Raw genomic sequence first — 25,114 nt, 5'->3', positions numbered from 1 at the left:
CAGTTTCTAGCAACCCAATTACAGCTGTCCAGCAGTTTCTAGCAACCCAATTACAGTTGTCCAGCAGTTTCTAGCAACCCAATTACAGTTGTCCAGCAGTTTCCAGCAACCCAATTACAGTTGTCCAGCAGTTTCCAGAGATGCAGCTACGGGTGCCCAGCAGTTTCCAGAGACCCAGCTACCATTGGTGGGCTGTTTACGGAGACCCAGCTACAGTCCTACAGTCACCCAGCCGGTTCCAGACATGTCCTGTGAATCCCCACCTTCCCCCCAGAGACTGTTGGAACCACCTTCGTAGCTGACTCTAAAGACCTTCCACTTGTTGACCTTGAACCTGGGCCATATTGTTGCAGCGAATCTCTGAAGCCTCATTGTCGCTGAATCCTGCCTCACCTTGTTCATCAATAAATGTTCTCACACACCCAGCTACGGCAGCCCTGCACGAGGAGCTGGGGTACACGGTACCTGGTCCCCAGTCTCTGCCTCCACAGATGCTCAAAACATAGTAAGAGAATAAAGACAGAAACAAATGGCATCGATGATTTCTGATCTGAGTGTGGTTCTTAGTCACGAGTGAGCAGGCATCTAAGGGGACGTTTGGCTGGGTGAGGGTGCAGAGCATACACCCCCACCCACACCACACACACATGCCCGTGAATGCACAAATGCACACGCACACACACACACACACACACACACACACATGCACACACTGGTACAAACGCATATACATGCATACACTCATATCATGGACATGTGTGGACTGGGCACAGGCTTGGAGAGGCTATGATGGCCCGAGAGGGTCCCTCGGGCTGTTAGTCCACTCTGAGGGACATGGCGTGTTCCCACTTCCCGTGCCCACCCCCGCTCCCTCCCCACTGGACACCGTGCATTCTCCACTCAGATTGCACCTACCCAGCTCTCCTGCCTTGCCCTTGGTCTGACCTTCCTCCCCTCCCCTAGCTAATGCCCTTCCAGACTGGGATTGGATGCTGTTTTGCCCATTAAGTTTTGCCGGAAGCCGATCATTGTTTTAATAAGAGAGAGCTGTGGACAGGGAATCCGGAGGGCTGGTCAACCTTAACTGCTCTGAAGGGTCAGAGCTGATGACTAGGTATTGGTAGTTGAAGCAGCCCCACCTGTTAGTCCTCAATTCACTGATTGGCTTTTATTGAGTTTCCTGCCCAGGGGATAAGGGTGTGTCCTATCATTTTAATCTTAATCAAAGGGATGGAAAAGCCGATCGAGGAGTCGTCCTCCCACTAGAGTTGGACTACCGCCTGGCCCCCATTTCCCAAATTAAATGTTTTCTAAGTCTCTTTTCATTTGTGTGCGGCCTTCTCCAGAACCCGAACCCTGAACCGGAACCCTGAACCACGCAGGACGTGAAAGGGGCTCCCACAAGTTTGCATGGACTCCTCCCCTAAAGTGAGAGTATTGGCTTCCTGTTGCTGCTGTAACAAATCACCACACACTCCGTGGCTTCAAACAACACAGTGTATTATCTCCCAGGTCAGGACAGCAGACTCCTGAAGTCAGTTTCGTTGGCAAAGATCAAGGTGCTGGCAGGGCGGCACTCCCTTGGGGGGGGTGGTCGTGGGGGAAGGGAGTAAAGGAGAATCCATCTCATTATTTTCGGCAGCTCCGAGGGGTCGTCTGCACTCCTTGGCTTGCGGCCCCTTCCTCCATCATCAAGGAGCGCTGCAGCTTCTTCCAAATCCGCTCTCTGACCAGGATGTCTCCTTCCCTCCGTCTCTGACCCTCCTGCCTCCCTCTGAGAAGGACCCCTATGGTGACATGGGTCCACCTGGACCTGTGGCTCATCTTCCGATCTGCAGATACCAGATGGGTCCAGGGAATAGGACGTGGACACCGTTGGGGCTGTCATTCTGTCCTCAGCACCGTGTCTGTCCCTGGGCTTCCTCGGGGCCCTCGGCAGGCTCTCCCCTCTGCTGCTGGACACCGATGTCCTGGGTGACCTGGGAGCCACCCCGTGAAGCTGGCCCTCGGTGCCCAGGATGACTGCACGGAGCAGAGCCTGCCGTACCTCCTTGTATCGGCCACGTGTCAGGCATCTGTCAACCTGACGCTTTAACATCCGTCCTACAGGTGTCCGTCGGGCACTCCGTGTCCTAGGTGACCCTGTACGATGCTGCGTCACCTGGCACTGGCCTCCTGCCTCCCTCACTGCTGCCCGAACCCCTGAGCAGGAATCCTCTTCCTGCCTGGTTGGTGTGGCTCAGTGGATAGAGCCTTGGCCTGGAGATGAAAGGGTCTAGGGTTCGATTCCGGTCAAGGGCACGCACCTCGGTTGCAGGCTCCTCCCTGGCCCCGGCCCTGGTCAGGGCTCTAGCGGGAGGCAACCATTTGATGTGTTTCTCCCACATTGATGTTTCTCTCTCTCTTTCCTTCTCTCCCTCTCACTCTAAAAAAAATCAATGGAAAAATATCCTTGGGTGAGGAATAAAAATATATACACTGAGTGGCCAGATTGTTTTGATCTCTGAATGCATAATAATCTGGCCACGCAGTGTATATCCTATATAATCCCATATAATAAAAGGCTAATATGCAAATTGTCCCCTCGACCAGGATTTCGACCAGCACGCAGGCCAGCTGGCCAACCACCCATGTTCACTCCCCCTGGCCAGGCTGGCTGTACCCCACCCATGCATGAATTCATGCACTATACACACACACACACACACACACACACACACACACAAACACTGAGTGGCCAGATGATTATGCGTTCCGAGATCATAATAACCTGGCCACTCAGTGTATATATAGGAATCTTCTTCCTGGGGTCAGCATTCACATACAAACCCGCCAATCCTGAGCCCCTCACCCCGCCACCCCATTTGTGAGGCTTTCACACGCTGGGCCTCAACCCCCCTGCCCTAATCACCCCCGGACCAGGGGCCAGGCAGCTAGCACCACCTCCTGCACCCCAGGGCCCACTGCAAGAATTAAAACAGCCATTGCTAAGCCTGCTCACCCTGTCTCCTCAATTCCTCCTGGTGCAAACCACATCAGAGGCCCTTGACTATGAACCTCCCCCCTCCCCCCCATATCCTCTCCTCTGACCAGCCTGGGGCTTCCCCGGTGCCCCTCCCCCGGGCACCGTGAGTGACAGGTTGTCTCCAGTGGCCCAGCATCTCCTTGCCTGTGGCCTTGCTTCCCCTCTCACTTCCTGTTCCTCAGAGGCTTAGGCCCCACCTCCTGGGGAGCCGCAGTGACCTCACCTGTTGCCGTGGGCGGGGAATTGCCTTCCATCTGGGTGAGTCCTCACACCTGGGGCCTGTTGGCGGTCACAGTCACACTCCCTGATCACTCACATTCTGACCGCTGGTCTCCGCCCGGGGCAGGGGCGTGGCCCCGTGGTGGCTGCTGCCCCAGAGGCATCCCCCCCCCACCCGTGCTGTGTACCCCCTTTTCCTGAATCTGCTCTTCCTCTTCTGTCCCTCCCCACATGGGGTCCAGTTCCCCGAGTTCTCGATCGCCACAGGTGACAGGTACCCCCACACCTCCCTGACCTTGGGGGCAGATCTCAGGAATCAGTTATGTGAACACATCCACCCTCTTTCCTGGGTCCCCTCATTCTTTTTTTTTTTTTTTTTAATTCTTATTGTTTAAAGTTTTACATATGTCTCCTTTCCCCCATAGACCTCTCCACCCCTCATTATATCCATCCTCACCCCAGGGTAACTTCTCCATTGATTTTTAGAGAGAGTGGAAGGAGAAGAGAGAGAGAGAGAGAGAGAGAGAGAGAGAGAGAGAGATGGACATGGGACACATGGATTGGTTGCCTCACTCAGACACACCCCGACCGGGTTGGGGATCGAACCTGCAACCCAGGCACGTGCCCTTGAGTCAAACCCAAGAGCCCTTGGTGCTCGGGCCCCGCTCTAACCACTGAGCCGCACGGGCCAGGCCCCGCTGTTCTTCCAATGTCTGTTCGCCACCGCCCACTCGGGTGCCTAGCGAGGTCGCTGGTGGCCGCAGGGCTCGGAAAGGTCGCTGCCCAGCGCGGTCTCCACAAAGAAGCCTTTGGGGTCTGAGGACCCCGACCCCAGAGCGGACCCCTCGCCAGGAGAGCTGGGAGACAGAGCCCCCGAGGCGGGAAGTGCCCACATTCCCGCCTCTAATGGGGTCCAACCTGCGGCCCCGTCTGGTTACAACGGGGCGCCAGCGTCTCGTGCGGATTAATTGTGCGGGCTTTTGCTGTTGCTGTTCTAACAGAGAAGGTAAGAGGCGTGCACGGCTGTTGCGGGCGTTAAACATGCTGTTCCACATTAAAATAATATTTTTAAAAGTTCGACCACGACTCAGCCAGCTGTCACAATGCCGTTTTCGTTCTATGGAGCGTTACCCATTGACTCCGGGGCCAAACCCGCTCAGGTCTGTTCAGTCCTTCCTCCGTTTTTCCTGGGAAAACCAGGGAGGGAACCGTCCCTGAGCGGCCAAGGGTCGGCGAGCTCAGCGGCGGGGGGTGCAGACCCGCGTGCGGGGCCGAGTCCCTGCCCTGAGTCACAGGCCATGAGCCTCAGCGAGGCGGGTCCCCAGCCTTCCCACTCCATTGTATTTTATTTTTTAAAAAATATATATTTTTAACGATTTCAGAGAGGAAGGGAGAGGGAGAGAAGAGAGAGAGAAACATCAATGATGAGAGAGAATCATGGGCCAGCTGCCTCCCGCTCGCCCAAAACCAGGGGTTGAGCCCACAACCCCGGCAAATGCCTTGTCAGGGGTTCGAACCCGGGACCCTTCGGTCAGCAGGCCGATGCTCTATCCACTGAGCAAAACCAGCTGGGATATAACCCTATCGTTTTCATCTTTGTTTTCCTGGGGTTACATCCTGTACTGAATTTCTGAATCAATCTCTCTCTCTCTCTCTCTCTCTCTCTCTCTCTCTCTCTCTCTCTCTCTCTCCCCCTCCCACCTCCCCCTCCCTCTCCTGTTACTTTTCACCTGTCAGTGCATTGGTCTGGGCCCTCCAGGTACACAGACCCACAGGTTCTGAGGCCTGGGGCACAGAGAGCTAAGGAGGGGACTGAGCACAGGAACAGCTCACCGCTGTGGCAGCTGGAAGTCCCCCATCGCCTTCTGCTCGGAGACCCAGGGGCGCCGGCGGTGCAGTTCAGCCCCAGTCCAAGGCCCGGAACCGGAGGGCCGCGGGGAGAGAACCAGGAGCTCCGATGTCCATCCGAGGGCAGGCGAGAGGGGCAGGCGCCCAGCTCCGGGAGAATGAGCCCTTCCTTCCCCTTTGGGTCTGAGGGTGGGGGGTGCCGCCCACACCGGGAGGGCGGGTCACACAGCCCGCTGATTGACAGCTCCTCCCCTCCCGGGACCCCGCCCTCCCCCTGAGCTGGGACAGCTGACCAGCCCAGGGCTGTGAGTCCAGGCAGTGCAGCCCCGTCGGGAGAGACACCCTTTGGGGGAAATGACAAGTGAAACAAGTGAGCCTCGACCTAGGAACGAGGAGGTCAGGGTTCGATTCCCGGTCAGGGCACAGGCCTGGGTTGTGGGCTGGATCCCCAGTGGAGGGCGTGTAGGAGGCAGCCAATCCATGATTCTGTCTCATCATGGATGTTTCTATCTCTCCCTCCATCTCCCTTCCTCTCTGAGATCCATAAAAATATAAAAATAAATGAAACAAAAACCTTTCCATCTCAGGGGATATTGGAAGGAAGAGGAGGGGCTCAGAGAGAGGACAGAAGAACAGACATCAAGGCCCTCCCCCCTCTTCCTCTTCCTTCTCTTCCTCCTCCTTCTCCTTCTTCTCCTCCTCTTCTTCCCTCCTCCTCCGTCATTTTTTATTTTTTTGGTGAATCCTCACCCGAGGGTATTTTTCCCGTTGATTTTCAGAGGACTGGAAAGGAGGGAAAGAGAGAAACATGGATGTAAGAGATACATGGACTGGGTGCCTCCCGAACTCGCCCTGACCGGGGATGGAACCTGCAACCCAGGGACCTGCCCTTGACCGGGAGTTGAAACCAAAACCCTTTGGTACCCGGGCTGATGCTCTGATCACTGAGACACACCAGCCAGGGCGAGTCTTTTCTTCTCGAACCTCCAACTGCCCACCTGGGGGATGCAGGGCCCAGGACAGGGCCATGGGGGGCAGGGACACCCCTGCCTCAAAGGACATCCCTCCTGCTATTTGGTCCCAAGAAGCCACCTGGAGGCCGGGTCCCCGGTAGCACTCCTGCGGGCAGGTGGAGAGGGGGCGACCTTGCACTAGGACTCCCCCAACCCCCCGAGGTGTGTCCGGGGGCTGAACACCAGGGCGCCGTAGGGGGCCGTGTGCTGGGAGGAGAGATCCCACCTGGACCGATGGGGCAGGAACCGATGCTCAGACACGCCCACTGGGGCCCGGGGACAAAGTGGGTGCTGAGATGCCAGAGGGTCCCTGTGTCCTGAGGAGCAGGGACAGGCTGGGCCGCATGGCACCCACATGCACGGGGGCGGGGCTCAGCGGAGGGGTGCTTTGTGGGAATCGAGGGGAAGTGTTCTCACCCAGGAGAGAACTGCCATCCCTGGGCTGGGACCTGAGAGGCTCCGCCTACCTCTCCTCTGCCTCCTCCTCCTGCGGGCCCTCCCCTGGGCGGTCACAAGGATGCGCCTCAGTGTTGGGAAGAGGGAGGCTATGCGACCTCCTTCCCTAGTCACAGGGACTGTGTTCTGTGCCCTGAATGGACCCCTGGATTCATCAGGCTCCAGATGGGAATCCGGCCACCAGCCCAGAACCTTCTGGTTCTTGGCAAAGTCAACCTTCCCAGATGCCCCTCCCACCACCATGACTCTTTCTTCAGTGCATTTGCTTCTGTGGACGTAGGGCTTTCCGTTTAGAAATAGCCAGAGGCAGCTGGGAGGCAGGGGAGTGTGCATATGGCAGCCCATGGTCACCGGGCACAGAGGGGCACAGAAATGGGCATTGAGCCTCAGCCGGGTGCTGGCTGCCCTGGGTGCATGGGTTGTGAGGAGAGCAGGCGGAGTCCTCCCAGTGTCCCCTCAGCGCTGTGCTGCCCCAGTAACAGCATGGACATGTCAGAGAGTTCTATGGTTTCCTGTTTGCACTGAGAAACTGAAGCATTTGCATCAGGAAATGTGTGGTTTGGGGACAGTCAGCCTGTGAGGACCAGAGGACAAGTCATTAGCGTTCCCTGCCTGTGATGTCTATCTAAGTGTCTATCATTGTATCTATATATCTATCTATGTATCTATGTAACTGTGCATCTAACCATGTATCCATCTATCTATGTGACTAAGTATTTATTCAACACTATGTGTCTAAGCGTCTATATAACTATTAGAGTCCCCAGTGCACGAATTTGTGCATGGGAGGGGTCCTTTGGTATGGCCATCAATTGGAGCCTATTGGGGGTGGGCTAACTGGCCGGGGGGAGGGAACGTGAGAGATTGGCCAGTGGCTGGGAGAGGCTGCAAGAGGTTGGCCGGCCATGGGAGGTTAGCTGTGGGAGCACACTGAGCAGCCAGGGGCAGGTCCTGTGTCATGAATCTGTCCCCTGATGGTCAGTGTGCATCATAGCAACTGGTCAACCCGTCGTTCGGTCATTTAGGCTTTTATATATATAGATGTACGTTAGTTTCTGTCTATGTATCTATGTCTCTAAGTGTCTATGTGACTATCTCAACATCCATCTGTGCACCTATGGATCCACCCATGTCAATATCCCTTTGTGTATCCGTGTTACTGTATGTCTATGTGTCTGAGTATCTATGTGTCATCCACCCATCCTTCTGTCGTGTGTATCTGTCTCTGACGAATTACTTCTGTGTGGCTTGCATCTGGGCACGGGCTCGGCCTGGTGAGGAAACCTCTCCCTAGCAATGCCTCCCGGAAACCACGGCCGCACTGGTTCCCCAATAGGGGAGGGTGGGTCTGGGAGTGGCCACACTCCCTTCCTGAGAGACCACGGAAAAGAGCAGTGACCCGGCCCCTGCACACTTCCTCACCGGCCGGGCCCTGCCTGCCTCACCGGGACAAGGACAGAGAAGCCATTGCGAGGCTGCTCATGTACCCCCATCCCACCACCCTCCTGGGCCTGGGTGAGTCAGAACGCAGGGGGAGGGCCTCAGGGCAGAGGGGCGGGTCTCCGGGGGGCACCAAGGCCCACCTGTGCCCAGCCCCCGGGAGCCCCTCAGCCTGTAGGCCCTGCTTCCTCTGTGTCACCTGGGCCCGAGCTCCAGGGGAGGGACCCGGGCTGTTCTAGACCCTGGGAGGGGGACAGGTCAGACACACACGGGCAGAGGGGCGTGGTGGGAAGCCTCCTGGGAACCTGTGTGGACCCTGCTGTAGGGGAGGGAGCTACCCCGTGGGAGCTAGGCTGAGGAGGGGGTTGGAGGCGGTAGGAGAGGCGGTCCTTCCTGTAGCTCAGGGACTGGACCCTGTTTAAGGGCACCGGGCGGGCGGTGGGCGCCTGTCTCATTGGGGCTTCCCTTGCAGTGCTCTGTCTGGGCCAGACGATCTACACGCAGGAGGGTGAGTTTGCCTTTTTAAATGGAGTTTTTCACTCAAGGTTCATGTTCAGCAAAACATTGATTTTCCTTAGAGTCCTCTCCGGTGTGTCTCCAGCTGGAATGAGCCTGAGCCTCTCTCCTTGTCTGGGTCTGTCTGTCCTCACGCCCTCTGGCTCAGTTCCCTTCAGAACCCAGCCTTTCTGTCACTTCCACAAACTCCTTGTTCCCCTGAACCTCGGCCTCCTGCCAGGCTGAGGGCTCCTGAGCTCAGCTTGGCTCATCCCCCCCTGACCCTCTGGTCTCAGCTCAGGGCCTCCCCCCTCTGCCTCTGAGAGGTCAGCACTGCCCCCCTCACCCTGAGCCTCCCACACTCACCCTGAGCCTCCCACACTCAGCCCTGAGCCTCCCACACTCACCCTGAGCCTCCCACACTCAGCCCTGAGCATCCCACACTCACCCTGAGCCTCCCACACTCACCCTGAGCCTCCCACACTCAGCCCTGAGCATCCCACACTCACCCTGAGCCTCCCACACTCACCCTGAGCCCCCACACTCACCCTGAGCCTCCCACACTCACCCTGAGCCTCCCACACTCACCCTGAGCCTCCCACACTCACCCTGAGCCTCCACACTCAGCCCTGGACGAGTGTCACAGCGCGTGGCTGTGGGTTGCACACTCCCACCTCAGCCCTGTGCTCCCTCTGCCCTTCCGCCCAAGAAGGCAGGGGTCCTCCTGTGTTTCTCCTGTTTGTGGATCCAATGGCACCAGGAGGCATCTGTAAAGGCAGAGACAGGAGCTAAGCTGTGGCAGAGGGAATGAGGGAAGCAGCGACCCAGGGAATGAGTGCTGGGCTGGGCCAGCTCTGTCTCTCTCAGGGACTGGGTAACTGGGATGCCTCTTCCTGTTTCAGGGCCAGAGCCCCTTCCTCCCCTCCCAGCCCAGTTTACACACTTGGGGTTTCAGGAGCCTCATCACCAAGGCAGTGGACATGGGCTGAGAGGGAGGTGGGAAATGCAGAGGGAACCTCAGTGAGTGCTGCTCAGAGGACGTGCCCAGGAGTCAGGGGACCTCACCCACTGGGGTCCTGTGAGCAGGTCTGGGCTGGTGTCCCCTCCCACCACCACTAGACTTCCCATGGGACCCTGCAGCACCATTGGTCCCCACAATCTCCCCCAGCTGCCTTCAGCTCCGGCCAGGTCATTCCCACCATCTCAGACTCCAGTGTCCCTGTCCCCACGAGTGACCTGCTCATCCTCATCCTCTGCCCCCCTCCCAGCCCTGTCTGTCCCCCTAGAGAGTGGCCGTGGGGAGGGAGACATATCCAGGGCCCCAGGCTGCTCTGACACCTCCCGTGTCCCCCTGAGAAAAAGCCATGATGTCACCAGAACTTGTGTCACATGGGGAGGTCACTGGAGTGATGAGGATTATGTCCTCTGGAGGGGGGAGGGGTGATCTCCTGGGGAAGGGATGGTGCAGATGGTCTAGAACTGGGCTGTGGAGAGGGCTGCACAGCTCTGCAAGTTTGCTAAGAACCACTGAGCTGCACGCTTAAGACACGGGCGTGTGAGGTTGGAGATTTCCTCATGATGGAGCCTGAGATCCTGCTCTGCTTCCTCCCAGGGGCCCTGCCCAAGCCCTCCCTCAGGGCTGAGCCAGGCCCGGTGATCCCCCGGGGACAGCCTGTGACCTTCGTGTGCCGGGGCCCAGCTGGGGCTGAGTTATTCCGCCTGGAGAAGGAAGGAAGCCGAGTAGGCCCTGATCAGAAAAGTGCGCCTCAAGATGGTTCTCAGGGCACAGAGGCCAGATTCCACATCCCCGCTGTGAGTGAGGACTCTGCTGGGCGTTATCAATGCTTCTATGCACATGTGTATGACTGGTCTGAGCGCAGTGAGCCCGTGCAGCTGCAGGTGACAGAGGAGGACGTCTCCACTCCGCCCTCAGGTGGGTCCCAGGGCCCCGCACCCTGTCCCAGCCGTGTCTCTGTCCTCGGGCTCCCTGCCCTCCTGCTCACCCCCACCCTCGGCCTTCACCCAGGCTCAGGGCCCTGAGTCTGGTCCCATCTGGACACCACGGTGGCCTGGACCCTGAGCCCCGCCTCAGAGGGGACACAGAGCTGTCCCTGCTGGGCTGGGTGGGGCCTGAGCTTCCAGCCACCAGGTGGGGACAGACCCCCTCAAGGGGCCCCGAGTCCTTTTCCTCAGGATGGGGGTGCCCTGCCCTTTCCCCTAGCCAGGCTCTGTGGGCCCAGGCAATGTGTCCCCTGGGGTCCACCCTCCATGGGCAAGTCCCGTGGTCCATGGGGTCCCTGACCAGCGGGGAGTATGTTTTGGGGCATTTTTGGATGAGGCTGCCCCTTGCCTGGTATTGTCAAACCCAGAGATGAACTGAGGGTCTAGGAAGGACATGGAGAGGGAGGGAGGGACAGAGGGAGGGAGGAGGGTGTGAGGTTGGAGATTTCCTCATGATGGAGCCCGAGATCCTGCTCTGCTTCCTCCCAGGGGCCCTGCCCAAGCCCTCCCTCAGGGCCGAGCCAGGCCCTGCGATCCCCCGGGGACGGCCCGTGACCTTCGTGTGCAGTTCCCTGGTATGGACTCTCCAATTCCGCCTGGAGAAGGATGGAAGTTCTGTACCCCTTGGTATAAAACCTGGGTCTCAAGATGGTACTCAAGGATTAGAGGCCAGATTCCACATCCCCGCTGTGAGTGAAGACACTGCTGGGCGTTATCGCTGCCTCTATGCACATGTGTATGGCTGGTCTGAGCGCAGTGAGCCCCTGCAGCTGCAGGTGACAGAGGAGGACGTCTCCACTCCGCCCTCAGGTGGGTCCCAGGGCCCCGCACCCTGTCCCAGCCGTGTCTCTGTCCTCGGGCTCCCTGCCCTCCTGCTCACCCCCAGCCTTGGGGCTCCCCTCCCTCTGCACACAGGACCCTTGGCCTTCACCCCTGGCTCAGGGCCCTGAGTCTGGTCCCATCTGGACACCACGGTGGCCTGGACCCTGAGCCCCGCCTCAGAGGGGACACAGAGCTGTCCCTGCTGGGCTGCGTGGGGCCTGAGCTTCCAGCCACCAGGTGGGGACAGACCCCTTCAAGGGGCCCCGAGTCCTTCCCCTCAGGATGGGGGTGCCCTGCCCTTTCCCCTGGCCAGGCTCTGAGGGGCCCAGGCAATATGTCCCCTGGGGTCCGCCCTCCATGGGCAAGTCCCGTGGTCCATGGGGTCCCTGACGGTGGTTTGGGGTATTTTTTTGGATGAGGCTGCCCCTGGCCCGATGTGGTCAGACCCTGAGATGAACTGGAGTCACGGTCCAGCAGGGACATGGAGAGGGAGGGATGGAGGGAGAGAGGGAGGGAAAATTCTTCCTTTAAAACTGAGTGTCTTCTCTCTCCTCTGTCCTCAACCTGGTGTGACTCAAACATCCCATCTGGGGGAGCCATGCCCAGGGGTGGCCCCCAACCACCAGGCCTGGGGGTTTCCACCCAGATGATCCTGACCCCATCACCCCCCTGCCCTGGGGATTGTGGGTGGCACAGTGTCCGGGTGAGGAGAGGTCAGAATCCAGGCCCTGTGACCCTGTGGCTGGGTGAGGGGGCTTCCACCCTGTGTGTCCAGGGGCCAGGCCCAGCTGCCTGTGCTAATGTGTGGAGGGTTGGGGACATTCTGAGGGGTGGCCAGCCGCTCAGACACGTGGAAGCAGAGAGGGTGCCATCCGGTGACGTCGTCTCCCTGAGCTCTTCTGGGGCGTGTCGGGTTGACCTCTCTACAGGGAGGGGCAGAGAAAGAGGCCAGGTGTGGGCGTTGTGGGATGGGAAGGGCCAGGTGAGTGGGGCAGAGGGAGAGGATCTTGGGCTCAGTGCTTGCCTGCTCCCTTCTCAGGAGGCCCTGGAGACCTCAGCTCCCCAACCTTGAGGCTGGGCTGGGGAGGGGGGACCTCAGCCTGGGGTGTCTCCTCCTCGGGCTCTGCTGGACATGGGCTCCCGTCTCCTATAGCCTGGCCTGGCCTGGGGGTGTCCACCTGTCACTTATCCCTGCCCTCTTCTTCCAGACCCCGCCTCCCTTGATTACACAGTGGAGAACAGCATCCGCCTGGGCCTGGCGGGCGTGGTCTTGCTGATCCTGGTGGCGATTCTGGTGGAATCTGGGTTCAGCCAGCACACGGTCCCACAGGGACCACAGAAATAAACACAAGGGAGCCTCCTAGAGAGAGGGAACCCCAGGGCCCCAGCAGGGAGCTCCCTGAGTGCCCGGAGGCTCACAGGGGACCCCAGGACACCCAGAGCTGCCCCTGCTGTTGTTAAAGGACAAGTGAACCGCACGTGGGTTAGGATGATTGGCCTCAACCCCTCATCTTCCCAGGACCAGTGAGGAGTCAGATTGATTGACAGGCAGTCGGACAGGGCAGGGTCCAGGGGGAAACAAAGGCAGGTGGAATGTAGGCAGGGCAGACAGGGCCATGTGAGCCAGCCTAACCACGGAAGCCAACCGTGCAGAAATAACTGGATGACTTAGACTCAGAGGGGAGGCACAGGAACTAGGGAAGGGATGCAACAATAAGGTGAGCTGAGGTAGAGGAACCCAGAAGGTTCAGGTCTGCTTCTGGGCAAGAACAAGTGAGGAAATCAATCAGGTGGCCACAGGGGGAGATAGAGAGTAGGTTTGTAGCAAATATATACCCCTAGACCACAGGCTTCAGTGGCAACCATGACTGAATCTCTCCCCATGTGTGAGTCTGGATCTGCTTGCAATAAAGTTTCCATGCTTTGGCTTCAATCTTCTGGTCTGAGATTTCATTCTTTGCATGCATGACATACAATAAGGAGGGGGGATGAAACCTCAGTATCACCACGATCCCCATTCCAGCCCATCCAGGGCCTCTAAGTCATGTGAGGAAAGCAAACTGCCCTCCATCAGGTGAGTGGGCCTCCTCACATCAGCTGAAGAGAACAGGACTGACCCCTGGACGCTGCCGGCCAACTCCCTGGGACTTGAACTGCAACAGCAGCTCTCTTGGTCTCCTGCCATCAGCCCTCCCTGCTGATTTTGCACTTGCCAGACTCCTGAATTGTATGAGCCAATCCTGACACATGCATCTCTCTGTATATACACGTCCTGTTGGTCCTGTGCCTGGGACAGACCTGCACAGATACAGTGGGCTCACCATTTCTTTTGGGGGTGGGGGTGATGATAATAATTTAGAATGAAGTAGAGGCAATGGTTTCACAAGATGGTGAACGTACAAAATGCCACTGAACACGGCTGAAAGCAAATTCCAGTAGTGAGCAAAACTAAATGCGAGAAGTTCCTCGGAAGGCTGATGGATAGCTTCACTAGGGCTGAAGATTTGCATTATCATTGCCTGCTGCCAGACAGCTGAGTGCAGTTCCCCCAACCTGACCATCTTTTACTGTTTACCAAACCTTACCTTTGATATGTATATCTGCTTTGCTATAGGGAAAAATGTGGGAATCAAAACCCAGGGGGCCTGGAGATTCAGGGAGCTTAGTCAGTAGAATCAAGTTTCTGTCTGGCCTTCCAAAATGCCTTCCAAATTCATATTTCTTCTCTAGTCTCTTTAATCCGTTTATGCACAGCCCTTCTCCAGATTCCTGAACGCTTGTAGGTTCGGAAAAGACCCCAGCAGAATAGTACCCCACCCCCTTCCAATGATCTTGTCTGTATTGGTGACACTATTACAGAAGTTACCCATCCTCCCCTCCCACACCTTGGCCCCTCCTGATGGCCCAGCTCTGCCTGGGGCCTGCCTGGGGCTGCAGCCTCACAGCCATCCCTGGGCTGGGACCTGAGAGGCTCCGCCTTTCCCTGCAGGTCCTAACTCTCCTCTGCCTCCTCCTCCTGGGGGCCCTCCCCTGGGTGGTCACAAGGATGTGCCTCAGTGTTGGGAGGAGGGAGGCTATGCGACCTCCTCCCCTAGTCACAGGGACTGTGTTCTGTGCCCTAAATGGACCCATGGACGCCCATCAGCATCCAGACCAGAATCTATCCACCTGCCCAGACACCTGTGGATCTGTGCAAACTCAACCTTCCCGGGAGTCCCGCCCACCGACGTGTGGACCACATGACTGTTTCTTCAGTGCATTTGCTTCTGTGGACGTGAGGGTTTTCAGTGTGAAATAACCAGAGGCAGCTGGCAGGCCCTGGAAGCCCAGGGTCACTAGAAACAGAGAGGCACAAAGACATGGCCATTGAGCCTGAGCCGCGTGCCGCCTACACTGTAGGGAAAGGGTGGAGGGAGGCGAGCTGAGTCAGGAGAGTTTTATAGTTTTCTGTTTGCAGGTTAGAAATTGAGGCATTTGCATCAGGAAATGTGTGGTTTGGGGACAGTCAGCCTGTGAGGACCAGAGGACAAGTCATTAACGTTCCCTGCCTGTGATGTCTATCTAAGTGTCTATCATTGTATCTATATATCTATCTGTGTAACTATCTATTTATTTATGTATCTATCTATATATGTAACTATGTCTGTAATTATCTATCCATCTATCTATGTAACTAAGTATTTATTCAACACTGTGTGTCTAATTGTCTATATATCTATTAGAGGCCCCAGTACATGAATTTGTGCATGGGAGGGGTCCCTTGGGCTTGCCAGGAAATGGGGCCTATGAGGGGGTGAGGGAGGAGTGCCAGCCGGCCAGGGGTAGGGACCCTGGGAGTTTGGCCAGTGACTGGGATGGGCTGCAGGTGGTTGGCTGGCCACTGGAGATTAGCTGTGGGAGCGCAGTGACCAGCCGGGGGTAGGTCCTGCATCATGAATCTGTCCCCTGGTGGTCAGTGCACATCCTAGCAATTGGTCAACTTGTCGTTCGGTCATTTAGGCTTTTATATATATAATGTACATTAGTTTCTGTCTATGTATCTATGTCTCTAAGTGTCTATGTGACTATCTCAACATCCATCTGTGCACCTATGGATCCACCCATGTCAAATATCCCTTTGTGTATCCGTGTTACTGTATGTCTATGTGTCTGAGTATCTATGTGTCATCCACCCATCCTTCTGTCGTGTGTGTCTGTCTCTGACGAATTACTTCTGTGTGGCTTGCATCTGGGCACGGGCTCGGCCTGGTGAGGAAACCTCTCCCTAGCAATGCCTCCCGGAAACCACGGCCGCTCAGGTTCCCCAAGAGGGGAGGGTGGGTCTGGGAGTGGCCACACTCCCTTCCTGAGAGACCACGGAAAAGAGCCGTGACCCGGCCCCTGCACACTTCCTCACCGGCCGGGCCCTGCCTGCCTCACCGGGACAAGGACAGAGAAGCCATTGCGAGGCTGCTCATGTACCCCCATCCCACCATCCTCCTGGGCCTGGGTGAGTCAGAACGCAGGGGGAGGGCCTCAGGGCAGAGGGGCGGGTCTCCGGGGGGCACCCAGGCCCCACCTGTGCCCAGCCCCCAGGAGGCCCTCAGCCTGCAGGCCCTGCTTCCTCTGTGTCACCTGGGCCCGAGCTCCAGGGGAGGGACCCGGGCTGTTCTAGACCTTGGGAGTGGGACAGGTCAGACACACACGGGCAGAGGGGGCGTGGTGGGAAGCCTCCTGGGATCCTGTGTGGACCCTGCTGTAGGGGAGGGAGCTACCCAGTGGGAGCCAGGCTGAGGAGGGGGTTGGAGGCGGTAGGAGAGGCGGTCATTCCTGTAGCTCAGGGACTGGACCCTGTTTAAGGGCACCGGGCGGGCGGTGGGCGCCTGTCTCATTGGGGCTTCCCTTGCAGTGCTCTGTCTGGGCCAGAGGATCTACACGCAGGAGGGTGAGTTTGCCTTTTTAAATGGAGTTTTTCACTCAAGTTTCATGTTCAGCAAAACATTGATTTTCCTTAGAGTCCTCTCCAGTGTGTCTCCAGCTGGAATGAGCCTAAGCCTCTCTCCTTGTCTGGGTCTGTCTGTCCTCACGCCCTCTGGCTCAGTTCCCTTCAGAACCCAGCCTTTCTGTCACTTCCACAAACACCATGTTTCCCTGGACCTCGGCCTCCTCCCAGGCTGCGGGCTCCTGAGCTCGGCTTGGCTCATTCCCCCCTGACCCTCTGGTCTCAGCTCAGGGCCTCCCCCTCTGCCTCTGAGAGGTCAGCGCTGCCCCCCTCACCCTGAGCCTCCCACACTCACCCTGAGGCTCCCACACTCACCCTGAGCCTCCCACACTCACTCTGAGCCTTCCACACTCAGCCCTCTTCCTCCCACACTCACCCTGAACCTCCCACACTCACCCTGAGTCTCCCACACTCAACCTGAGCCTCCCACACTCACCTTGAGCCTCCCACACTCACCCTGTTCCTCCCACACTCAGCCCTGAGCCTCCCACACTCACCCCTGAGCCTCCCACACTCAGCCCTGAGCCTCCCACACTCACCCTGAGCCTCCCACACTCACCCTGAGCCTCCCACACTCAGCCCTGAGCCTCCCACAGTCATCCTGAGCCCCCACACTCACCCTGAGCCTCCCACACTCACCCTGAGCCTCCCACACTCACCCTGTACCTCCCACACTCACCCTGAGCCTCCCACACTCACCCTGAACCTCCCACACTCAGCCCTGGATGAGTGTCACAGCGTGTGGCTGTGGGTTGCACACTCCCCCCTCAGCCCTGTGCTCCCTCTGCCCTTCCCCCCAAGAAGGCAGGGGTCCTCCTGAGTTCCTCCTGTTTGTGGGGCTAATGGCACCAGGAGGCGTCTGTAAAGGGAGAGACAGGAGCTAAGCTGTGGCTGAAGGAATGAGGGAAGGAGCGACCGAGGGAATGAGTGCTGGGGCTGGGCCAGCTCTGTCTCTCTCAGGGACTGGGTAACTGGGATGCCTCTTCCTGTTTCAGGGCCAGAGCCCTCTCCTCCCCTCCCAGCCCAATTTACACACTTGGGGTTTCAGGAGCCTCATCACCAAGGCAGTGGACATGGGCTGAGAAGAAGGTGGGAAATGCAGAGGGAACCTGAGTGAGTGCTGCTCAGAGGCATGCCCAGGAGTCAGGGGTCTTCACCCACTGGGGTCCTGTGAGCAGGTCTGGGCTGGTGTCCCCTCCCACCTCCACTAGACTTCCCAGGGGGCCCTGCAGCCCCATTGGTCACCACAATCTCCCCAGCTGCCTTCAGCTCCGGCCAGGTCATTCCCACCATCTCAGCTTCCAGTGTCCCTGTCCCCAAGAGTGACCTACTCATCCTCACCCTCTGCCCCCCTCCCAGCCCTGTCTGTCCCCCTAGAGAGTGGCCGTGGGGAGGGAGACATGCCCAGGGCCCCAGGCTGCTCTGACACCTCCCGTGTCCCCCTGAGAAAAAGTCATGATGTCACCAGAACCTGTGTCACATGGGGAGGTCACTGGAGTGATGAGGATTATGTCCTCTGGAGAGGGGAGGGGTGGTCTCCTGGGGAAGGGATGAGCAAATAGTCTAGAACTGGGCTGCGCAGAGGGCTGCACAGCTCTGCAAGTTTGCTAAGAACCACTGAGGTGCCCGCTTAAGACACGGGCGTGTGAGGTTGGAGATTTCCTCATGATGGAGCTTGAGATCCTGCTCTGCTTCCACCCAGGGGCCCTGCCCAAGCCCTCCCTCACGGCCCAGCCAGGCCCGGTGATCCCCCGGGGACAGCCTGTGACCTTCGTGTGCCGGGGCCCAGCTGGGGCTGAGTTATTCCACCTGTGGAAGGATGGAAGTGCTGTACCCCTTGGTATAAAACCTGGGTATCCAGATGGTACTCAAGGATTAGAGGCCAGCTTCGTCATCCCCGCTGTGCAGGAAGGCTCTTACCGCTGCTCCTATTACCATGTGTCCCGCATGTCTGAGCGCAGTGAGCCCCTGCAGCTGCAGGTGACAGAGGAGGACGTCTCCGCTCCGCCCTCAGGTGGGTCCCAGGGCCCCGCACCCTGTCCCAGCCGCGTCTCTGTCCTCGGGCTCCCTGCCCTCCTGCTCACCCCCAGCCCTGGGGCTCCCCTCCCTCTGCACACAGGACCCTCGGCCTTCACCCCTGGCTCAGGGCCCTGAGTCTGGTCCCATCGGGACACCACGGTGGCCTGGACCCTGAGCCCCGCCTCAGAGGGGACACAGAGCTGTCCCTGCTGGGCTGGGTGGGGCCTGAGCTTCCAGCCACCAGGTGGGGACAGAACCCCTCAAGGGGCCCCGAGTCCCTTTCCTCAGGATGGGGGTGCCCTGCCCTTTCCCCTAGCCAGGCTCTGAGGGGCCCAAGCAATGTGTCCCCTGGGGTCCACCCTCCGTGGGCAAGTGCCGTGGTCCATGGGGTCCCTGAACAGCGGGGAGTATGTTTTGGGGCATTTTTGGATGCAGCTGCCCCTTGCCTGGTATTGTCAAACCCAGAGATGAACTGAGGGTCCAGGAAGGACATGGAGAGGGAGGGAGGAAAGAAGGGATGGAGAGAGGGAGGGAGGAAGGGAGGGAGGGAGGGAGGGAGGGAGGGAGGGAAATTCTTCCTTTAACACCGAGTGTCTTCTCTCTCCTCTCTCTTTATCCTGGGGTGACTCAGAGATCCCCTGGGTGGTTGCACTAGCCCTGAGGTACCCCCAACATTGAGGCCTGGGGTAATGGCACAAGGTGGGGTCTGTAAAGGGAGAGACAGGAGCTAAGCTGTGGCTGAAGGAACAAGGGAAGGAGCGACCGAGGGAATGAGTGTGGGGCTCGGCCAGTTCTGTCTCTCTCAGGGACTGGGTAACTGGGATGCCTTCTTCCTGTTTCAGGGCCAGAGCCCTCTCCTCCCCTCCCAGCCCAGTTTACACACTTGGGGTTTCAGGAGCCTCATCACAAGGCAGTGGACATGAGCTGAGAGGGAGGTGGGAAATGCAGAGGGAACCTCAGTGAGTGCTGCTCAGAGGCATGCCCAGGAGTCCGGGGACCTCACCCACTGGGGTCCTGTGAGCAGGTCTAGGATGGAGCTCTACCCCCATACCCACTAGACTTCCCAGGGGGCCCTGCAGCCCCATTGGTCCCCACAATCTCCCCAGCTGCCTGCAGACCTGGTCAGGTCATTCCCACCATCTCAGCTTCCAGTGTCCCTGTCCCCACGAGTGACCTGCTCATCCTCATCCTCTGCCCCCCTCCCAGCCCTGTCTGTCCCCCTAGAGAGTGGCCGTGGGGAGGGAGACATGCCCAGGGCCCCAGGCTGCTCTGACACCTCCCGTGTCCCCTTAAGAAAAGGCCATGATGTCACCAGAACCTGTGTCACGTGGGGAAGTCACTTGAGTGATGCGAATTTAGTTCCCTGGAGGGGAAGGGGTGGTGTTTTTGGCATGGGGATGGTGCAAATGGTCTAGAACTGGGCTCTGGTGAGGGTTGCACAGCTCTGCAAGTTTGCTAAGAACCACTGAGGTGCCCGCTTAAGACACGGGAGGTTTGAGGTTGCAGATTTCCGATTTCCTAATGATGGAACCTGAGATCCTGCTCTGCTTCCTCCCAGGGGCCTTGCCCAAGCCCTCCCTCAGGGCCGAGCCAGGCCCGGTGATTCCCCGGGGACAGGCTGTGACCTTCGTGTGCAGGGGCGCAACTGGGGCTGAGTTTTTCTACCTGGAGAAGGATAGAATACCTGTACCACCTGAACAGATAAGTGCGCCTCAAGATGGTTCGCAGGGGAAGGAGGCCAGATTCCACATCCCCGCTGTGAGTGAAGACACTGCTGGGCGTTATCAATGCGTCTATCAAAAAGGGTCCGGCTGGTCTCAGCTCAGTGAGCCCCTGCAGCTGCAGGTGACAGAGGAGGACGTCTCCACTCCGCCCTCAGGTGGGTCCCAGGGCCCTGCACCCTGTCCCAGCCGCGTCTCTGTCCTTGGGCTCCCTGCCCTCCTGCTCACCCCCAGCCCTGGGGCTCCCCTCCCTCTGCACACAGGACCCTCGGCCTTCACCCCTGGCTCAGGGCCCTGAGTCTGGTCCCATCTGGACACCACGGTGGCCTGGACCCTGAGCCCTGCCTCAGAGGGAACACAGAGCTGTCCTGCTGGGCTGGGTGGGGCCTGAGCTTCCAGCCACCAGGTGGGGACAGACCCCCTCAAGGGGCCCCGAGTCCTTCCCCTCAGGACGGGGGTGCCCTGCCCTTTCCCCTGGCCAGGCTCTGTGGGCCCAGGCAATGTGTCCCCTGGGGTCCACCCTCCATGGGCAAGTCCCGTGGTCCATGGGGTCCCTGACCAGCCAGGGATGGTGCTTTGGGGCATTTTTGGGTGAGGCTGCCCCTGGCCTGGTGTGGTCAGACCCTGAGATGAATTGAGGGTCCAGCAAGGACATGAGAGGGAGGGAGGAAGGAAGGGAGGGAGGGAGGGAGGGAGGTAGAGGGGGAGGGAGGGAGAGAAGGAGGGAAGGAGGCACCGAGGGAGGGAGGGAAGGAGGAAAGAAGTGAGGGAGAGAGGGAGGAATGTGGGGAGGGAGGGAGGGAGGGAGGGAGGGAGGGAGGGAGGGAGGGAGGGAGGAATGGGGGGAGGGAAGGAGGGGGGGAGAAAGAAGGGAGGGAAAGAAGGGAAGGAACAGGGAGGAAAATTCTTCCTTTAACACCGAGTGTCTTCTCTCTCCTCTCTCTTTATCCTGGGGTGACTCAGACATCCCCTGGATGGTTGCACTAGCCCTGAGGTACCCCCAACATTGAGGCCTGGGAGTAATGGCACAAGGTGGGGTCTGTAAAGGGAGAGACAGGAGCTAAGCTGTGGTGGAGGAATGAGGGAAGGAGCGACCAAGGGAATGAGTGCTGGGCTGGGCCAGCTCTGTCTCTCTCAGGGATTGGGTAACTGGGATGCCTCTTCCTGTTTCAGGGCCAGAGCCCTCTCCTCCCCTCCCAGCCCAGTTTACACACTTGGGGTTTCAGGAGCCTCATCACCAAGGCAGTGGACATGGGCTGAGAGGGAGGTGGGAAATGCAGAGGGAACCTCAGTGAGTGCTGCTCAGAGGACGTGCCCAGGAGTCAGGGGTCTTCACCCACTGGGGTCCTGTGAGCAGGTCTGGGATGGAGCTCTACCCCCATACCTACTAGACTTCCCAGGGGGCCCTGCAGTCCCATTGGTCCCCACAATCTCCCCAGCTGCCTGCAGACCTGGTCAGGTCATTCCCACCATCTCAGCTTCCAGTGTCCCTGTCCCCACGAGTGACCTGCTCATCCTCACCCTCTGCCCCCCTCCCAGCCCTGTCTGTCCCCCTAGAGAGTGGCCGTGGGGAGGGAGACATGCCCAGGGCCCCAGGCTGCTCTGACACCTCCCGTGTCCCCCTGAGAAAAGGCCATGATGTCACCAGAACCTGTGTCACGTGGGGAAGTCACTTGAGTGATGCGAATTTAGTTCCCTGAAGGGGGGAGGGGTGGTGTTTTTGGCATGGGGATGGTGCAAATGGTCTAGAACTGGGCTCTGGTGAGGGTTGCACAGCTCTGCAAGTTTGCTAAGAACCACTGAAGTGCCCGCTTAAGACATGGGAGGTTTGAGGTTGCAGATTTCAGATTTCCTTATGATGGAGCCTGAGATCCTGCTCTGCTTCCTCCCAGGGGCCCTGCCCAAGCCCTCCCTCAGGGCCCAGCCAGGCCCTGTGATCCCCCGGGGACGGCCTGTGACCTTCGTGTGCCAGGGCCCAGCTGGGGCTGAGTTTTTCTACCTGGAGAAAGATGGAATACCTGTACCACCTGATCAGATAAGTGCGCCTCAAGATGGTTCGCAGGGGAGAGAGGGCAGATTCCACATCCCCGCTGTGAGTGAGGACTCTGCTGGGCGTTATCAATGTGTCTATGAACATGTGTATGGCTATTCTGAGCTCAGTGAGCCCCTGCAGCTGCAGGTGACAGAGGAGGACGTCTCCACTCGGCCCTCAGGTGGGTCCCAGGGCCCTGCACCCTGTCCCAGCCGCGTCTCTGTCCTTGGGCTCCCTGTCCTCCTGCTCACCCCCAGCCCTGGGGCTCCCCTCCCTCTGCACACAGGACCCTCGGCCTTCACCCCTGGCTCAGGGCCCTGGAGTCTGGTCCCATCTGGACACCACGGCGGCCTGGACCCTGAGCCCCGCCTCAGAGGGGACACAGAGCTGTCCCTGCTGGGCTGGGTGGGGCCTGAGCTTCCAGCCACCAGGTGGGGACAGACCCCTTCAAGGGGTCCTGAGTCCTTCCCCTCAGGATGGGGGTGCCCTGCCCTTTCCCCTGGCCAGGCTCTGTGGGGCCCAGGCAACGTGTCCCCTGTGGTCCATCCTCCATGAGCAAGTCCCATAGTCCATGGGGTCCCTGACCAGTGGGAGACGGTGCTTTGGGGCATTTTTGGATGAGACTGCCCTTGTCCTTGTGTGGTCAGACCCTGAGATGAACTGAGGGTCCAGCAAGGACATGAGAGTGAGGGAGGGAGGGATGTAGGGAGGGAGAAAAGAAAGGAGGGAAGGAGGGAAGAATGGAAGAAGGGAGGAAAATTCTTCCTTTAATGTCTTCTCTCTCCTCTCTCTTTATCCTGGGGTGACTCAGACATCCCCTGGATGGTTGCACAAGCCCTGAGGTACCCCCAACATTGAGGCCTGGGGTAATGGTACATGGAGGCGTCTGTAAAGGGAGAGATGGGAGCTAAGCTGTGGCTGAAGGAATGAGGGAAGCAGCGACCGAGGGAATGAGTGCTGGGCTGGGCCAGCTCTGTCTCTCTCAGGGATTGGGTAACTGGGATGGGCCAGAGCCCTTCAGGGCCAGAGCCCTCTCCTCCCCTCCCAGCCCAGTTTACACACTTGGGGTTTCAGGAGCCTCCATCACAAGGCAGTGGACATGGGCTGAGAGGGAGGTGGGAAATGCAGAGGGAACCTCAGTGAGTGCTGCTCAGAGGACGTGCCCAGGAGTTTCTGGTCCTCACCCACTGGGGTCCTGTGAGCAGGTCTGGACTGGTGTTCCCTCTCACCCCCACTAGACTTCCCATCGGGCCCTGCAGCCCCATTGGTCCCCATAATCTCCCCAGCAGCCTGCAGACCCGGTCAGGTCATTCCCACTATCTCAGACTCCAGCGTTCCTGTCCCCAAGAGTGACCTGCTCATCCTCACCCTCTGCCTCTCTCCCAGCCCAGTCTGTCCCCCTGGAGTGTGGCCGTGGGGAGGGAGGCATGCCCAGGGCCCTAGGCTGCTCTGACAGCTCCCGTGTCCCCTCTGAGAAAGGGCCATCATGTCACCAGAACTGTGTCACATGGGGAAGTCATTGGAGTGATGAGAATTCAGTTCCCTGGAGGGGGTACAGGGGGTGGTCTCTTGGGGTAGGGGTGGTGTAAATGGTCTAGAATTGGGCTGAGGGGAGGGCTGCACAGCTCTGCAAGTTTGCTAAGAACCACTGAGCTGCATGATTAAGACACGGGGCGGGGGTGTGAATTGTGGAGATTTCCTCATGATGGAGCCTGAGATCCTGCTCTGCTTCCTCCCAGGGGCCCTGCCCAAGCCCTCCCTCAGGGCCCAGCCAGGCCCTGTGATCCCCCGGGGACGTCCTGTGACTTTCTTGTGCCGGGGGCCAGCTGGGGCTGGGTTTTTCCACCTGGAGAAGGATGGAAGACCCGTACGCCTTGATCAGAAAAGTGCTTCTCAAGATGGTACTCAAGGAACAGAGGCCAGATTCCACATCCCTTTCGTGCTTGAAGACACTGCCGGGTATTACCAGTGCTTCTATCACCAAGGGTCTGACTGGTCTGAGCGCAGTGAGCCTGTGCAGCTGCAGGTGACAGAGGAGGACGTCTCCACTCGGTCCTCAGGTGGGTCCCTGGGCCCTGCACCCTTTCCCAGGCGTGTCTCTGTCCTCGGGCTCCCTGCCCTCCTGCTTTCCCCAGCCCTGGGGCTCCCCTCCCTCTGCACACAGGACCCTCGGCCTTCACCCCTGGCTTAGGGCCCTGGAGTCTGGTCCCATCTGGACAACACAGTGACCTGGACCCTGAGCCCCGCCTCAGAGGGGACACAGAGCTGTCCTGCTGGGCTGGGTGGGGCCTGACTTCCAGCCACCAGGTGGGGACAGACCCCTTCAAGGGGCCCCGAGTTCTTTCCCTCAGGATGGGGGTGCCCTGCCCTTTCCCCTGGCCAGGCTCTGTGGGGCCCAGGCAATGTGTCCCCTGTGGTCCATCCTCCATGGGCAAGTCCCGTGGTCCATGGGGTCCTGACCAGCGGGGGACGGTGTTTTGGGGCATTTTTGGATGAGGCTGCCCTTGGCCTGGTGTGGTCAGACCCTGAGATGACCTGAGGGTCCAGCAAGGACATGGAGAGGGAGGGAGGGAGGGATGGAGGGTGGAAAATTCTTCCTTTAACATCGAGTGTCTTCTCTTTCCTCTCTCTTTATCCTGGGGTGACTCAGACATCCCCTGGGTGGTTGCACAAGTCTTGAGGTACCCCCAACATTGAGGCCTTAGGGGTAATGGCACAAGGAGGCGTCTGTACAGGGATGCATAGGAGCTAAGCTGTGGCTGAAGGAATGATGGAATGAGCGACCAAGGGAATGAGTGGTGGGGCTGGGCCAGCCTTGTCTCTCTCAGGGATTGGGTAACTGGGATGCCTTCTTCCTGTTTCAGGACCAGAGCCCTCTCTTCCCCTCCCAGCCCAGTTTACACACTTGGGGTTTCAGGAGCCTCCATCACAAGGAAGTGGACATGGGCTGAGAGGGAGGTGGGAAATGCAGAGGGAACCTCAGTGAGTGCTGCTCAGAGGACGTGCCCAGGAGTTAGGAGTTCTCACCCACTTGGGTTCTAT

The 25,114-nt window shown here is 58.7% G+C and overlaps 1 protein-coding gene across 6 annotated transcripts in view; it reads left to right on the top strand.

Annotated features, from left to right (window-relative positions):
- The first annotated feature begins 7,950 nt into the window (after positions 1-7,950).
- The window catches only part of LOC129147613 (leukocyte immunoglobulin-like receptor subfamily A member 6), a 29,933-nt gene continuing 12,769 nt past the window's right edge, over positions 7,951-25,114 (top strand). For 3 of the 6 annotated variants that reach the window (XM_054710343.1, XM_054710346.1, XM_054710342.1), the window contains exons 1-8: positions 7,951-8,076; positions 8,474-8,509; positions 10,109-10,429; positions 10,987-11,307; positions 18,003-18,314; positions 19,878-20,198; positions 21,933-22,253; positions 23,812-24,132. In XM_054710343.1, the coding sequence (XP_054566318.1) occupies positions 8,043-8,076; positions 8,474-8,509; positions 10,109-10,429; positions 10,987-11,307; positions 18,003-18,314; positions 19,878-20,198; positions 21,933-22,253; positions 23,812-24,132 (1,987 nt within the window). In that variant the 5' untranslated portion in view covers positions 7,951-8,042. The remainder of the gene's footprint in view (positions 8,077-8,473; positions 8,510-10,108; positions 10,430-10,986; positions 11,308-18,002; positions 18,315-19,877; positions 20,199-21,932; positions 22,254-23,811; positions 24,133-25,114) is intronic. The other 3 variants (XM_054710344.1, XM_054710345.1, XM_054710347.1) reach the window with 3 other exon arrangements.

This window comes from Eptesicus fuscus, chromosome 21 (assembly GCF_027574615.1).
Source record: "Eptesicus fuscus isolate TK198812 chromosome 21, DD_ASM_mEF_20220401, whole genome shotgun sequence".
Lineage (NCBI taxonomy): Eukaryota > Metazoa > Chordata > Mammalia > Chiroptera > Vespertilionidae > Eptesicus > Eptesicus fuscus.
The sequence above is the reverse complement of the archived record's forward strand: the minus strand, read 5'-3'. Positions and strand labels throughout refer to the sequence as shown.